Consider the following 16216-nt stretch of genomic DNA (forward strand, 5'->3'; position numbering starts at 1 on the left):
TCTCTCTCTCTTCCTTCTCTCTCTCCATCATCCTCCTGTCTCTCTCTATCGTGCTATTTAATAACTTATCTCTGTGTATGTCTCCCCCTTTCTCACCTTCTCTCTAATTCCCTCTTTTCGTCTCATCATATTCTCTCTCACGTCCTCTGTCTCTCATTATCTCTCACCCTCTCTCTCTCACCTTTCTGTCTGTCTGTTGTGGTGTAACTGGTGGATAGTCTCTCTCTCTCTCCATACTCCTCATTCCTTCCCTCCCTCTGTTTATCCCTTCCTCCTCGCCGTGTATCTGGCAGGGTAGCTAGCGAGGGCTCCTATATGATTCATCTCCTGCTGAAGCAGGGTCTGTTGAGGAGGAATATGTATTCCATAAAGAACTCAGCCATATAAATGTCTTCCAATCCACAGTCAGCACCTGGCTAAATATTATCCCAGCGATGCTTTGGTGAAAACAAAAAAAGTAAAAGCTGACAAAATAGATAGTTTTTGATTCACTAAGCGCGGGCCTATCGCTGGCAAGTTTCCTAGCAGGCAGCATTTATTCACACGTCTGAAAAGACGGCAAACGCGTTGGATTGTTGCCCCGAAAACCTGGAAAGTGCTTCAAAACAAACATCCCCTCGAAAACAGCGCCGTAAAGAAAAACACAACAAACACAGCAAAAGCTTTCTGTGGTCTATTTGACCATGCCTCCCTCCTCGGGCTGAGAACAATGTCCAGTGTTTGGACAGCTACTGCCTGGAGAGGGTCAGCAAGGGTTAGGGACCTCTTCCTAACCTGAGACCCATCATCACACAAAGGGGCCTGGACCATAAAACCTGTAGGAAGGGAGACACAGAGCCATGTTTCCTTGTTGCAGTGAACCAGATCCCAGATCAGATTGTGTCTGTGTGTGTGTGTCCGCATGCCTCCGGCTACATACACCTTCGGCCTATCCGTCCACTAAATCACCGACGACAAACACAGGAAGACAGACACTTTTACAGCTCACTTCCTCTTTTTTTTAATCGTACAAAATGGCTGACCAGAGACATACCAGGTGGTAAAAATACTGACAGGGGAGACCTTCAAAGTCCATCGAAACACATTATGAGGCCATAAACATGGCACAAGGACTCAGACCTGACATGTGGCGTGGTGGGCCGTTAAGACGTCACAAAGGGGAAATGGAATACATGTCAACAGGCGAGTTCAGCATCGAGCCTGGCGTTTCCCAGCATCCTCCGCTGACACAGATGGAATGAGTTACGGTCAGAAGAGGCGTCCCAGAATGCTTTGCATTTTTATCCGCGACCGCATTGGTTGTTTTTATGAAGAGAACGTCTTGACTCTGAGGCATCCTGAGCTGTTAAACAATCTTTTGGGGCCTTGCAGCCTAGAACAGGGATGGAAGGGATAAAAGGAGGAATGGAGGGAGGGAGGGAGGGAGGGAGGGAGGGAGGGAGGGAGGGAGGGAGGGAGGGAGGGAGGGAGGGAGGGAGGGAGGGAGGGAGGGAGGGAGGGAGGGAGGGAGGGAGGGAGGGAGGGAGGGAGGGAGGGAGGGAGGGAGGGAGGGAGGGAGGGAGGGAGGGAGGGAGGGATTTGTGCCCCCGGTGCTCGATTCGTTGAATGATATCAATCGATCAATCAGATTTGTGAACTCATAACAGAATGCTGTTTGGATTGGGCCTCTGTTTGTCTGGACATCCATCCAAAACTGAACTTTTTAAATCTCTTCACAGGATCCCAGTTTCAATTCACCACAAAAACTGACTAGTAAAATGAGAGCCAAACCTAAAGCTGTACAATAAACACATCTCTATTTCTGAGGTTTGGTAGTTTCATACACAAAAGGCAAGAATCGACTGGATTCATCTGACAAAAAGCACTCTGACAACCCTGTGAAACCAACAGGAATTTGAGCTGTCAAATCGAGTGCTACAGCTTCATTCCCCTTTGCGGAAGTGACAGTCGCCATGAGCTGGCTCCCATTAGGTGTGCTTAGTCAGTTGCATTCAGTCCCCTTTAAGTTTGGGAATCCCATAGACACGGCTGGAGCCAAGATGGAGGCAGGAGACTGTGGGCTCTGTGTGACCTGGAATAATTCACCCAGTCCACTGACAGAAGATGGAAAAGAAAAACAGTTGGGCGGAGGAAATTAATATCTTACAGTAACACATGGTGTGAAAGACAGAAATGGGTCTAGCTGACCTCCTCGTGTGCCCTCCCTCCCTCCCTCGCACGCTCGCTCCATCCTTTCCTCCTGCACTCCCTCCCTCGCTTCATGCAGATTGAAATATGCAAGCATTATAGTCTAGGAAATAGAAGCGAGAGGTTTATAGGGGGAAAATGGCTTGGGTTGGGCTCCCTCCTAAAGGAAGAGGTGAGAGAAAGAGAGGAGAGAAGGAGAGGGAAGATAAGGATTCAGGGAGAGATAGATGGGGGAAGAAAGAGTGAATTAGAAAACAGTTTGTGGACGTAGCAGAGAGAGAAAGAGAGAGAGATTGGGTTGAGAGTTTGGGGGATGAGTCCTGCCAAAGTCAGTCCTGGAATGAGTAAATGCATCCAGGGTTTTCCTAGGGTTCCTTTGTAATTAGGGCTCAACAAACACCCACACACAATCCTACACACAGACACACACAGACACACACACACAGACACACCCACACAAACACACACAGCACTAATGTATGCTCTCTCTTTGTCTTTTCAACGTGTCTCTCTCCAGTGTCACCTCAGACCCTCTGCTTGTCCTCCACGTGAGCACGGAGACCCTCCAGTCTCCACCACCAGGGGGCCAGCCTCTCCAGGTCTCCTCCCCCGAGCGGCCCGCCCTCCACTGGGGAGAAGCAGAGCCGAGGGTTCCTTCCCTCTGGAGGATGGGGCTCTGTCTGCACTCAGTCATCCAGACCAGGATAATAGAAGCCAATTTTCACGGACCACTGACCTGATAATTACTCTGCTGCAGTCTAAAGACAATTATGGAGGCACAGCTTCCCAGACATGGTGAGCCGACAGCCCTCTGACCTGTAAAAAGGGCTGTACATGGACACATTTACATTGAGTCATTTAGCAGACGCTCTTATCCAGAGCAACTTACAGTAAGTACAGGGACATTCCCCCTCGAGGCAAGTAGGGTGAAATGCCTTGCCCAAGGACACAACGTCATTTGGCACAGCCGGGAATCTAACCAGTGACCTTCTAATTACGAGCCCGATTCCCAATCCGCTCAGCCATCTCACTCCCTGACACAGGACACAGTTTGACACCAGACACTGGTCCAAAGTCTGTACATGCTTGTTTCCTGGGACTGGATCATGGATCACAGATCCCAGGACTGTTCCTCAGCGACAACCCATATCATATCAAAATGTCTCTGTTTAGAACTTCTCACAAGCAATGTCACAGAGGGGAATATGTATTTGGCTTGCATCTTTAGATTGGAATTCTTTTTGGAAAATGACTTTTCTTCCCTTGTCTACTTTGTACATTGAAAAATAGAAGTGTTCTTTGTGACTAAGACCAGTGCAACATGACATGCCACTGTTGAATACAAGAAAGCTGACCTGGCAGGATGTGACATCATCAGTCCTTAAAAGGGCCGAGGCGGGACTTTTGTCTCCAGGGCGACGTGAACAGTGCTGGTGAAGGGGACAGCTGAGGTGGTGGGATGTGTGTCACATCTGGAGAGCTCACTGTTGTAGGAAACACACACACACACAGCAAACACACACACACACACATATGTAAAACTGTCGCAATTTTAAATTCAATGATCCTAGTCTCAGAGCTATTTTTCACTTTGTACTGCTGCAGTGTGTAAAGAGTCATATCTCTCTCTCTCTCTCTCTCCCTCCCTCCCTCTCTCCCTGAGGGGTCTAATCTTATTGGGCAGTAACGAGCTCATGAAGGCTAAAGCAGGGTTCATCCCTGACTTGTGTTACCCAGCTGTTAAACCACGCCCTCACCCTCCTCCTCCACGCAGCCTGTCGGTCATGCCCAGGCCTGTAAGCTGCTTCATCCCAGTGTGTGCATGCATGTGCTCATCGTTCCTGTATGTGCGTTCACTCGTGTGCACGCGTGTAAAAGACTCTCAATGACTGTTGGGGTGGGGGCCTGTGGTGTTTGAAGGGCTCCTGTGTTCCTTTCTGGGTGTGTGAGGTCAGGGGTGACGGAGGTGTGCCCATAGTCTGTGTGTGTGGGGGGGGGGAGGTGAAGGAGGGGGGGGGGGGCAAGAGGGACGATGTTGGTGGAGTGTAGAGGGCGCCGGGACTTTGATTGACAGGGGCTTGTTATAATCACCCACTTATGTTCTGCCTGGAACTCTCTGCGTGTTGCGAACATGTCAGCCAGTTATTATTCCAGGCCTCTCTCTCTCTGTGTCTCTCTCTCTGTGTCTCTCTCTCTCTCTCTCTCTCTCTCTCTCTCTCTGTGTCTCTCTCTCTCTCTCTGTGTGTGTCTCTCTCTCTCTCTGTGTGTGTCTCTCTCTCTCTCTGTGTCTCTCTCTCTCTCTCTGTCTCTCTCTCTCTCTCTCTCTCTGTCTCTGTCTCTCTCTCTCTCTCTTTCTCTCTCTCTCTCTCTGTCTCTCTCTGTCTCTCTCTCTCTGTCTCTCTCTCTTTGTCTCTCTGTCTCTCTCTCTCTCTCTCTCTGTCTCTCTCTCTCTGGTACACGCCACTCTCAGTTAGTGGTCGATTGACATGTTTTCCCAGAGCTTGTGTTATTGCTAATACGGTTAGCGCTGGAAAACCAAACACACCGTGACGATGCACTCCATCACCTTGGCAAGGCCTGGGGTCGTGATGTCATCACGACCCAGCATGCCCCGGGGCTGGGGCCAAAGTCCCCAGCTACCTTGCCTCACGTGTCAAAGGCGCGAGGGGGAGAGAAAGTGTGTGTGAGTGCCTGTGTGTGTTTTCAGGCATGTGTCTGGGCATAGTGGCTCCCCCATTTGTTACAGGCGTGAGTTGTGACAGGGCGAGTACCTGATGCAGTAAAGCAGAACCAGGCCATGGTGTCCCAGCCCTGGCTGTGAATGGGGACCTCTGTACCAGAACAGTCCGCTCTTTCAGCCTCCTCCCGGGGGTCCACCCTGCCAGAGCCAGGGGTCAGGGTGGAGGTGTGACCCAGGGGAGGGTAAGCCACTCTGGCCTCAGGTGTCAGGGGGCCTCAGTATGGTGAAAGGTGTGACCTCTGCCCCTCCTGGTTCCTGTTTACAGTGGTCCACATTACAGTAGACGTTGTCCAGTGGTCACCGGGAGCTCCAGAACCAGGAGGGAAAACTTCTCTACCTTTAGAATACATTGTATTATTACATGCTGTTATGTTAATCACATCGTATGCCTTAGACATTTCCCTCAACCCAGTTAGCACCTTGGAAGAGTTCTGGACATCGTTTTTAATCCACTCAACGCTGTTGGTGTTTGTGTCCAGGGGGCTGGGTTTTACCGTGGCACACACTTTAGGAGAGACACTACCTTGGCGTGTCTGGAGGGAGGCATAGCTTGGTTTGCCAAAAGATAGGAAGACAGAGAGAGAGATTGATGGGGTTAGAACATGCGATACAGAGTCAAATCAGCGTGGCTTACTGGAACCATATGACTGTCCACTTCTCTGACTAACAAAGCCAGGGTGTGTGTGTGTGTCTGTGTGTGTCTGTGAGTGTGTGTGTGTGAGCGACGACAGTCGGGAAAGGCAGACGTCGCCAAGCACACTTCCACTCCTCTGTATGAGGGAGCCCAGACAAGAGGCCAAGAATCCTCCCCACAGGTTAACAATCATTAATATACTTCGCTATGCTCTCTCTCTCACCCTCTCTCTCTCTCTCTCTCTAACCCTCTCTCTCTCACCCTCTCTCTCGCCCTCTCTCTCGCCCTCTCTCTCTCTCTCTCTCTAACCCTCTCTCTCTCACCCTCTGTCTCTCTCACCCTCTCCCTCCCACCTCTCTCTCTCTAACCCTCTCTCTCTCACCCTCCCACCTTCTTTCTCACCCTCTCTCTCTCTTACCCTCTCGCTCACCCTCTCTCTTTCTTTCCCCCTCGTGACTCCAGAACCAGTGTTATGTCTGGGTCCGATTTGGAGATCCGTGTTCCGGCTGGTTCCTGGTGGAGGAGTCCAGGTCGTGTGAGGCCCGTGGAGAAAGAGGTGCTTTCGACACCTCGAGAGAGGCCTGGGAGAGAAGGCACATGCATGAAATGCTCGCACACATACATGTGCACACACTCATGAATTGGATACCTCTACACGTTGATCAATGCCAAAGCAACTCACAAAACAAGTGCACACACGCACACACGGATACACACACACACGCAACTTGAATGGCCTACACTGAGCCATAAAATGTGAGGGAACTCATAATGAAACTTTCAAGATGACAGAAATGACAAGGAATAAAGAAAGCACAAGAGGCTTGCAAATGAGCTGTTTCAATGTCAGTCATACACAGGCGCGCTTTTCCACATGCAAACACACACGTATGAGTAAGTACATTTGTCAAAAGGACTTCCTGCTTGAAAATACAGACATGCCCATGTGTGGACCCTCAAGGGTCGTACTGACACACACAAACACACACACACACATGCATACACTCACACACACACAAACACACACACACACACACACACTTGTCCCCTTCTGAATGCAGGCATGTCCACCTCCCTCTGGAGTTAGTGCAGTGTTGACAGGCTCTGTAGGACATGTGTGGATATCGTAAGGTAGTTCATTCTAAGTGTTTTTATAACGTTAACCCTCACTCTGCCTCTGGCTGCTGCATGTATACAGAGTCGATGAAATGGCTGAATCTGAATCGTTACAGGTAAGTGGGATGGGTGTAGCTCAGTGATTAAAGCATTTGTCTGCAGATCAAGAGGTTTAAGTTTCAATTCCCCTGCACGATGCTTAGGATTGGGGACTCTGAAACGACCACGTTATCGCTGATAGAGATGTGGTAGCACAGTTCTGCCGTCTGAGAGAGAACTTGTACATCTGTGACAGGGACATGTGATACAGAGAGGATGCCTATTGGCGTTTTTTTACAGGATCTTAACTCTTGAACCGAATGACAGGAAAATGATTCGGCAAGGGTTTCATGTCAGTGACATCCTGTCATCGAAAAGATTTAGCTTGTGCCTTTCAATGGAGACAATTATGGAAGGAAACCATGTGGGATTTAAGTTCATTTCATCGTGGAAAGGAACTAGTAAAAATCGCAGACAAGGGGAGAGAAACAGAGAGACAGAGAAGGAGGGAGGGAGACCTTACCTTAGGTATGTCCCTTCACACACACACACACACACACACACACACACAGACACACAGACACACACACACACAGACACACACACACACACAGACACACACACACAGACACACACACACACACACACACACAGACACACACACAGACACACACACAGACACACAGACACACACACACACAGACACACACACAGACACGTCTCACCACATTCAGGTCTCTCCTGATTCCTCATGCTACCAACAGGTCTCAGTGTGGAAAGTCCTCCTCACTTATCACTGAGATTCAACGTAGATTCCTCACTGTCTCGTCAGTCGCACAAGACGGTGGGCGAGGTCCTGGCTGGAAACGAATTAGGAAAGGTTGTGTTTGAGCTTGGTGAAGGGGGACTCACTTCGGCTTGGACGACGGACAGACAAGGGCCGTGACGTTTGACAGCAGGGGAGTTAGTGTGTCGGCTTTTTTTAGGCGTACTTGTTGTTTCACCTTTTGTATGTGTGTGCGTCTTCCTGTTCTCAAACACACACACGCCGGTACACACATACTTGGTCACACACACACGGTCCAGCCTTGGCAGCGCAGTCTGGTCATATCTCGTCCACACCAGCTGGTGTGCAGTCATCAGGCAACCCTGTGTTCTGGAAGGGTAGTCTGGTTAGAATTGAGTCCAGGGCAAACCAGGACTCTCACATTCCTGCTTTTCAATAGAAATTACCGTATTCGTTATGGCGAAGGAGATTGATATAAATGTATGCTTACATATGAGCGTTGGGAGGAGAGGCTGTGGAATGCTTAAGTCTTGGGCGAGGGAGAGCTAGCCTTCAGGGCCAACTGGTGTCAAATTAAACATGACACTTTCTTTTTTTCTTTCCCTCCTTCAATCTTGGTGTGATCTGTTCCAAGTTGGAACGTTCTGCTCGAGTTACATAAACTCCACCTAGCGCTGCACAGAGGGGTCAGGAGACAGAGAGAGGCGAGGACAGAAAAGAGAGAGAGAGAGATAAGGTGAACCCCCCTCCTCTCTCCCCTCCTGGAGAGAAAAAAGACGAGGGAGAAAATAAGGAGCAAAAAAAAAAAAACAACACAAGAAAACGAAGGGAAACGGTGAGATAAAGAGGGTATGGAATGGATGAATCCTGCATCGTCCCAAGACCTTCCAGAGAGCCCTCTTCACAAGATCCTGTCGATGGAGGAAGAGTGAGGGATCAGGGGGAAATTGGAACCAGAGGGACAGCAGCTTAGCAACTCGCTTCCAGCAAGCTGGGAAGAAAGGGAAGAAGGGAATATCAAAACAAGCAAGCAGCCGTCTGGGCCTCAAGAGAGCTCAGCCCCAACCGGGGGAGGATGGCGGGACCCTCTATTCAGCTCACCCCAGGTACAAACAGCGCTGGCCTTCTCTGAAACAACCAGAACATTAAGCATCTCCAGTCTGTAATTACAGGGCCTGTGCACTCAGGAGATACCCTTTGAAAGTTGTGCCGCCGGATATTGCATTGATTCAATCTGAAAACAGAAATATCCAGGCACAATAAGATATTACTAGGGTTTTGTCTTTCTCCAATTCATTTCCTTGTTAAACCATTAAAGTGTCGTATATGCTAAGACAAAACACAGTTCTCATCAAAGAGAAGATTAGCTTCCTTCCTGCTTTTATCCCATATGTACTAAACCTACCTATGAGAGCAGTATGGGGACCAGAGCATGTGACACAGGGACCAGAGGATGTGGCGTGCTTCTTCACAGGAAGCAGCAGGTGATTCATCTCTCAAAATGACTAGCAGGTGGGCACACCAGATATCCGCTCTTCCAGAACCTGAATACCAAACGAACAGAACACAAAATGAGATCACAGACAGAATACAGGCCTCAGTCTTATTAACTGTGAAGTGCACAAACTGGGACATGATATGAAATCGGAAATACACAGAAAAGCTAGCAACAGTACTTGATCCAATAGCTTCATTTCTATGTGCACTTGCCAAGAATGCAAATAGATCGGCAACATCTTCCTACTTATACGATTCACACACACACACTCACACACACACACACACACACACACACACACACACACACAAACGGCATAAGCAGAAACATATGCATCCTGATACACTTTAAGTTGCATACCTCTCTCTCTCTCTCTCTCTCTCTCTCTCTCGGCTCTTCTCTTGAGCCACATTAGCCTCTCTATGACCTCATTACAGGACTTGATCTGATGACGACTGCAGCATAGACATGTATATATGTCTATGGTCTGCAGCCTCTCTGCCCACGCTGCCTCCGCATCGCCGCGGGAGAACACTCCTGTCACAGTTAGCATCCCAGAGCATTAGCTGCCATGACAGCAGCCTGGTCGGCTCTCCTTTCCAGTTCGTCTCCAGTACATCAACCCCCCCCCCGGTCTTCTTTACTGGAAACGAGGTGTTCGCGGTTCATCCTCCCCTTCCCAGAATCCCGAGGGGCTTGCTGTCCATCCGCCTGTCATCTCCTACCCTTCTGCCGGCCAGAAGCGAGACACGCACGGTGACGCACCGGAAAACGCCGGAAAGATCTGGGACCTGGACCGCGCTCCTACGGCTCACCTGGTAGATGAGGAATTCCCGCAGGATGTTTTTATCAGAGCGTGTCCAGTCCAGTGTTCTGATGTGCACATACGGCCCTACATAAGGTCTCTCTCTCTCTTTCACTCTCTATCTCTCAAACTTCCTCTTTGTGTCTTTTCTTTAACCCTTGTCCTCGCGTTGGCAAAGCACAAAAGGGGTTTACTACCGACCAAACTTGTCTGGAAAACCTAGACACATACAGTTGGTAGTAAACAGAGAAGAATGGGGGGATGGAGGATTGACAGTGGAAGAAGTCCAGCTCGAGGCTGTATTACCGAAGCATGCCATTCTCCATTTGTTTCTCATGAAGGCCACATTGAAGCGTTTTGCAGCTTTTAGCAGATTGGCTCACATTGTCTCAGGTCTGCACCATTTGCTACTTGTTTGCCCGGACTGCCTTAATAAAGTTTTGTGAAAAATATAGGGAGCCAGACAAAGGATGAAGTGTGCCGATGGCAGACACGAAACAAATTGTGTGTGGAATAGATGAATGAGGCATGTTCGATACATGAGAAAGTTTCTGTTTGCTGTTAAAGAGATACAGAGAGAAAGGGAGAGAGACAAGACAAATATATTCTCTTCGTGGCTCATGGAAACACTTAACTGTCTCAGAATGACGTACGTGTCATTTTTCTTTTTCTTTTACCTGATACCAAAAACAAAACATTCCCACAATAGAAGTAATCTCCACAAGAGCAGCCAAAGGAAGAATGAAGATAACTACATAATGATTGCGTTTTGGCCATCCTGTCCTCGAAATAACCCATTTATGGAACCCTGATACGCATAAAAACAGAATTGTATCTTTTTTTTTGACGGAAGACAGGGATATATCCCTAAATTAAGGATATATATATCCTTAATTTAGTTTGACAGATGCTTGTCACAGAGACGCACTTTAGAGTCATAACGGCCACATTTATTTAACCACGCCGCAGTTGGGCCTCGTACGTTCGAGTGTGTCCGAGCTAGCTAAATTCCTGGGAGCATATGGAAGAGTGATACACGTTTTAACAGTAGCCTACACAACCCCATCTGTACATCGCCCCCTGATACAAGCGTCTAATTCTGCCAAATGATTTACATTGACCGTCTGCACATAGCCATTTACTTCCCTGCTGTCCTTCCAATATACACAATACTGACCTTCACAAAATGCGACTGTAATGTGGAGGGGAGAGTAAGGGGCTTATTTCATGCTGACAGCCCACACAGCGCCTCCGCTTTCCACTATATATCCTCCGAACCGTCTGGGTGTCCAGACTTGAGGGAGTGGATAACGGGTTTATACGGGGGGACGCTATAAGGAAAGCAGGCGGATGAAAAGCACCTAAACAGAGCCTTAGGCAACCCACGACCGGGGGCATCAGAGCTACCGTAATTCAAAAAATAAACGTTTAAGCACCTACTGTTCAGTGAAAACTTTGACGTGATCAGAGTAGTCTATTGTGTTAGCGTAACATGCCTTAAACTACAAATCACATTAAAAAACAAGCGAGGTAAGACAGCGCACACTGGTCCACCTGAATTAAGGCCTACACGGGTGCAAGAATACTCTCAATGTGGACTTGCTCAACGCTTACAGCAGCCTCTGGTGGCTACCTTTGGAACTGAGATCTTATACCCAGAGTTATAAAAGTCAGGTAAAAGTTGATTTGTTCAAAGCAGATATGAAGATGATTCCAAGGCCCGGAACGCTCAATGGCAGTGGATTTCTCCAGATGAAACCAGATACCGCTGACTGGGAAAACTGAAGGACAAGATGGACGCCCTGTGGTGTGACCCACAAGCTAAATTGCATGCGCGCCATAAAAATAAAAGCATGGTAGAAGTATATTGCTAATACATTAACCATACTTCATATAAACATTCATGGGAGCGTTGTGGGAAACAAAATAAATATTGAACCAGTAGTTCTCAGCTGTCTGAAATGCACTCAGATTGGAAATGATAAAACTGTATCTAGTTTTGCGACACTCTTGACCGTTCAAGTGAATGCCGGCTCTGTGCGTGTAGTGATTAACGAGGTGAGTGGTGTTTCTAAACGAGGTGAGTGGTGTTTCCAAACGAGCAGTTGTTCTCGTGACTTGTGGGTGACGTCAGGCCATTCACAGGTGTTAAGGCCAGAGCAGACCAACAGAGCTCCTTAATGACATGTTTCTCTCTCTTTCACACACACACACTGCCTGTTAAAGTGTCTGTTCCTAAAACATGCCTGTCTGACACACCTGTACACAGGTTCTCGCTCTCTCTCTCTCACACACACACACACACACATCTGAGAGGCATTAGGTCTCTGAAATCCTTGCCTGACTGTAAAGGTCCTGGAGGAATTCCACTCCTACACTGCACTGACTTCTACCTGCTGTAGAGCTTTCTATGAGGTTAGGTGTGTGTGTCCAAGCAAGGGTGGGAAAAGGTGACACTTCATTACATCCGTGTGAAGAGACCTGGAACCAGTTAATGAGACGCATAGGTCTCACACACGCGCTCACACACGCTTCAATATCAAGTTTCCTTGTTCTGAGTGGGACATTCCTACAATCAGTGCTGACCACAAAAGATTCAATGAGTCATCGATTTATTCAATGACATCCTTAAGATGGATGAATTCACATTGCCACACAGGTAGCTATATTGTACGTGACATAAACAAAGATTTAGATTTATTTTAAAATGTATAAACAAAAACAAAAAACTAGGAACCAAAACAATTTAAGACAACCAAGACAACCGTGAGATTGCGATGGGGCCCCGGTCCTCCGTTCCCCCTCCTAAACCCCCATCTGCACACGACTGAAGCTGTACAAGAGCCTCTGGTGTGTGTGGGGAGGGACTAGTGGTGAGAGGAAATTCAACAACTTGGGAGAAAACAATAAAAATGCCTCCATCCTAGCTCCCGCCTCGTTACACACTATCCAATCACATCTGAGATGACCTCAAGGAGAGGAAGTGAGGAAGGAAGACCCAAAACTGTGCCGCTGTTTGAAGCAACACCAGCTGAAATCCTAGAGGATAACAAACCCAGTATCTCCTCTCATCCTAACCTCGCCCATCATGACGGCTCGCTGAGTCTTGGTTCAGAGGCTCTCAGGTCTTTAGGGGCATCTGGGTCTCAACAGTCCACAGTGAGTTCCTCTCCAGGCCTCCTTCCCTTCAGTTAAATAATAAAGAAGGGTACAGAGACAAGGGGAGAGGAAAAGGGGCAAGGAGATCAGAAAAGGCCGCCAGTGTAAACTATCGAGACCCACCCCTGGTCCTTCTAACTCATTCAGTCTCTGTTAGAGAGGCTTTGGTGTGCCCTCCCTTCCTCCTCCTCCCCACCAGATGAAAAACCAAGAGAGGGTGGAGGTGGGGGGGAGGTGGAGGGCGTGGGCCCCTCACTCGTCTCCAGCAGGGATGTTCTCCTCGATCCTCTTGATGAACTTCATGCGGATCTCCGTCACGTTGTCTCCTCGGAGGGTGTCCTGGGCAAACTTCACGTCCACCGCCATCTGGACCTGGAGAACCGAGAGGGAGCGTTATACACACACACACACCTCACATCCTCCTCACACACCTGTTAGATTCTCTTCTGGCAGACACACACACACACGAACGCACGCACCATCTCCAGGGCCCCCCTCAGGACCCCGCAGAGCAGGTTGGAGTAGACGAGGGAGCTGTGGTTGTCCGGCAGCTCCACCAGGTCCACCAGGGGGTTGCTCTCTAGGACCAGGGAGAACTCGTCCCCAGCAGGGCTCCAGTTGGTCACGCTGGGGGTGATGCCCAGGTACATCTTAAACGCCACCTGGCAGGGAAGAACACCATAGGATTAGGTGGGGGAAATGGTGGTAGGCATCGAGAGATCGGCACAGAAGCTAGCTGCAAGAGTGTGCCATGACCAGGTGACCTGCTTATCAGGAGTCTAACACAACAACCTGTTCTCCACAAAGCCAGCCCCAGCTCACCACACACACACACACACACACACACACACACACACTTGGCTTTGTGTTGGCATAGCTGGGATGTTTCCGTACCTGTTGGACCCAGGACAAATGAAAAGCAGTATCCAGGAGCGCTGAAAGCTCAGAAACTTTGTGGAACCCTGTACGCTGGAGTTCACATTCCTGCTACCCTCCCTCCCTCTCCTCCTCCTGGGAGCACGTTTACTCTCTCCTTCCTCTCTGTCGTGTGTGTCTGAGATCTATCTTTCTCTCTCTTTACCCCCCCCCGCCCCTTGACTCCCTCCATCCTTCTCGCCCCGCTCTGGGAGGTTTCCACGGTCACGCTCGCACTGGCCCTCGCAAAACGCCTCCCCGTTACCTTGGCAATGACATCTGCGGTTTCTCGGAAATCCTGACACCGCCCGACGCTGGAGCGCGCCAGGAAGTCCTCGATGAGACGCACGCCGATGTTGTAACCCCTGAGGGACGGTCCGAGAGGGGGGAGAGAGAGAGAAAGGGGGGAGAGACACATTAAGAGTCACCATGCCCATTCATACCCTCAAAAAACACTGGAACAGAGTAAGACTGACAGGGAAGGATACACAGACATCATCAAGAACCATCATCCATGCTGATCTGCTACATGCTAAACCTGCACCGACCACAGGGCCGACACAGAGGGCACAGCAAGGCTACCTTCTATGGCCATGCCTGGTCCTGTCTCAATCAGCATGGCTCAGCTTAGAGGGGGAAGAGGGCTCAGGAGAGTGGGCTCTCCAGACCAGGAGGGATAATACTCTATCAAACAAGGCTCACCATACACGGCACAGCCATTCTCTCCTCCCCCTCCCCCTGGGGAAAAAGATGGCGTTGCGGTCGTGAGCTAAGCTGGAGTACGGAGCCTGTCCACACCACCACCCCAGGCCACGTCTCTGTCCTGAGGAGACAAGGCTGTGGACTCTGTTCCTGAACCGGTCTAGTCTAGTACATTAAACAGAGGAGAGGACACCTCATATGGGTGTGTGAAAGACGGTTATGACCTGGTTACTTCACTAGCTGGCTGTCTGTCTGTCTGTCTGTCTGTGGGTGTGTGTGTGTCTGGGGTCACTCAAAAGGGGAGAAGAAGAATGTGCCAGTGTGGTGGTAGAGTGTTGATACACAGCACTTCATAGACGTTCCTCTGAACCGGTTGTTTGGCAAGTTCTGGACAAACTAGAATAAAGTGCATGCAAACGTAGTGGTCCATTTCACACGCTCAGGATAAACTGCTCACTTCACATGCATAGGTAGAACACACACACACACACACAGGCTAGGTTGTCGAGGAAAACATATACCCCGTCATAAACCAACACACCCAGGGATGGTGCTTACATTTTGTCGAGTTGTTTATTGACTTCCTCGTCGTTCTCATAGTCCTTACACAGCTGGGTGACCAGGGCCCCATAGGTCAGAGTAAACAGCTCTGAATTCTATATTGATGAGAGAGAGAGAGAGAGAGAGAGAGAGAGAGAGAGAGAGAGAGAGAGAGAGAGAGAGAGAGAGAGAGAGAGAGAGAGAGAATGTTAGCCTTGCTTAGGATATGGGACTGTATTACTTGCCTTGCCGGAGTAATGACGGATTAGAAATAAGAGCTCACATATTGCAGAATTGGGAAGAGAAAACAGTTTCGTATTCATGGTTTGTCTGCTGTAGCCTACAATGAATGCGAGTCTATGGGAAAACGATTTCCAGGTAAATGGGAGAGAGTACTGGGCGTAACAAATACATTGCAAGATCGCCGTCTGGCGGAGTCAAACTGGTACAACTATTTACTGCCAAAACAGCATAATCCTTTGTCGACCTTTGGTCTGTAATAGCTGTAGTGTAAGTTCATTGAGGGAACTACGAAATTAACCCATTCTGGTAATGAAGGAAATCTATGGTTGTCATCCATGGCACTCACTGTCCCGGCGAAGCATACCTGTCACCCGACCAACATAGCAAGCTGATAACTGGCAAGGTAACTTCCTGTGGATATCAAGTGTCAGCAGAAAAATATAAAGCTAACAAAGTTGGTAAAACTAGAACATTAAGCAGGCAATTATTAGGGTATATAAAACAGGATAAATAACCGAAAATTAGATGCCCCGGATAGACTGTAGTTAAATTACCCAGCAATGTTTGCTAGCTAGCTCTAGCCCTTCATCGCTAGCTAGATTAACATCTAGTTTCCCAACAAGCTATCGCGTAATACGGCTCCTTACCATCTTTTTGCTGTCTGACGAACGGTTGGATTGCCTTGACATCGTGTATAGTGTTACAGGTTTATATAGGTGACTTGATAGCTCTTCTTTATTTTTTAATGCTCTCTTTCTACGACGTTCCCGTGATCGCTGTTGTACTGGCGATAGGTGTCAATTCTTCTTCCTCTCTTAGAAAAGGAAGCCATGATGTGCGCAGTAGCGCCA

At 48.8% G+C, this 16216-nt stretch overlaps 1 protein-coding gene and 1 long non-coding RNA gene across 2 annotated transcripts; both read right to left on the bottom strand.

Annotated features, from left to right (window-relative positions):
- Positions 1–1597: 1597 nt before the first annotated feature.
- LOC146295673 (uncharacterized) lies at positions 1598–9043 on the bottom strand. The gene is made up of 9 exons (XR_014753281.1): positions 8909–9043; positions 7994–8177; positions 7721–7872; positions 7442–7576; positions 5980–6142; positions 5347–5476; positions 4959–5264; positions 3543–3671; positions 1598–3015 (listed from the first exon to the last, which is right to left on the bottom strand). It is a non-coding gene; the product is annotated as an uncharacterized LOC146295673 (long non-coding RNA).
- Positions 9044–12401: 3358 nt separating this feature from the next.
- Positions 12402–16199, bottom strand: trappc3 (trafficking protein particle complex subunit 3). Its single transcript, XM_084696758.1, has 5 exons — positions 16013–16199; positions 15141–15238; positions 14146–14245; positions 13445–13627; positions 12402–13337 (listed from the first exon to the last, which is right to left on the bottom strand). Exons 1-5 carry the CDS (start codon positions 16052–16054, stop codon positions 13218–13220), a joined length of 543 nt encoding a protein of 180 aa, XP_084552884.1. The 5' UTR covers positions 16055–16199; the 3' UTR covers positions 12402–13217.
- Between the last annotated feature and the right edge of the window lie 17 nt (positions 16200–16216).

Source organism: Hypomesus nipponensis, chromosome 4 (assembly GCF_054491055.1).
Source record: "Hypomesus nipponensis isolate SF chromosome 4, ASM5449105v1, whole genome shotgun sequence".
Taxonomy (NCBI): domain Eukaryota; kingdom Metazoa; phylum Chordata; class Actinopteri; order Osmeriformes; family Osmeridae; genus Hypomesus; species Hypomesus nipponensis.

Coding starts and splice junctions, on each gene's coding strand:
- trappc3 (XM_084696758.1), bottom strand. CDS start 16,054: ATGTCAAGGCAATCCAACCGTTCGTCAGACAGCAAAAAGATG. Junction 15,239..16,012: donor CGTCAGACAGCAAAAAGATG/GTAAGGAGCCGT, acceptor TCATCAATATAG/AATTCAGAGCTGTTTACTCT. Junction 14,246..15,140: donor AATAAACAACTCGACAAAAT/GTAAGCACCATC, acceptor ACCGTCCCTCAG/GGGTTACAACATCGGCGTGC.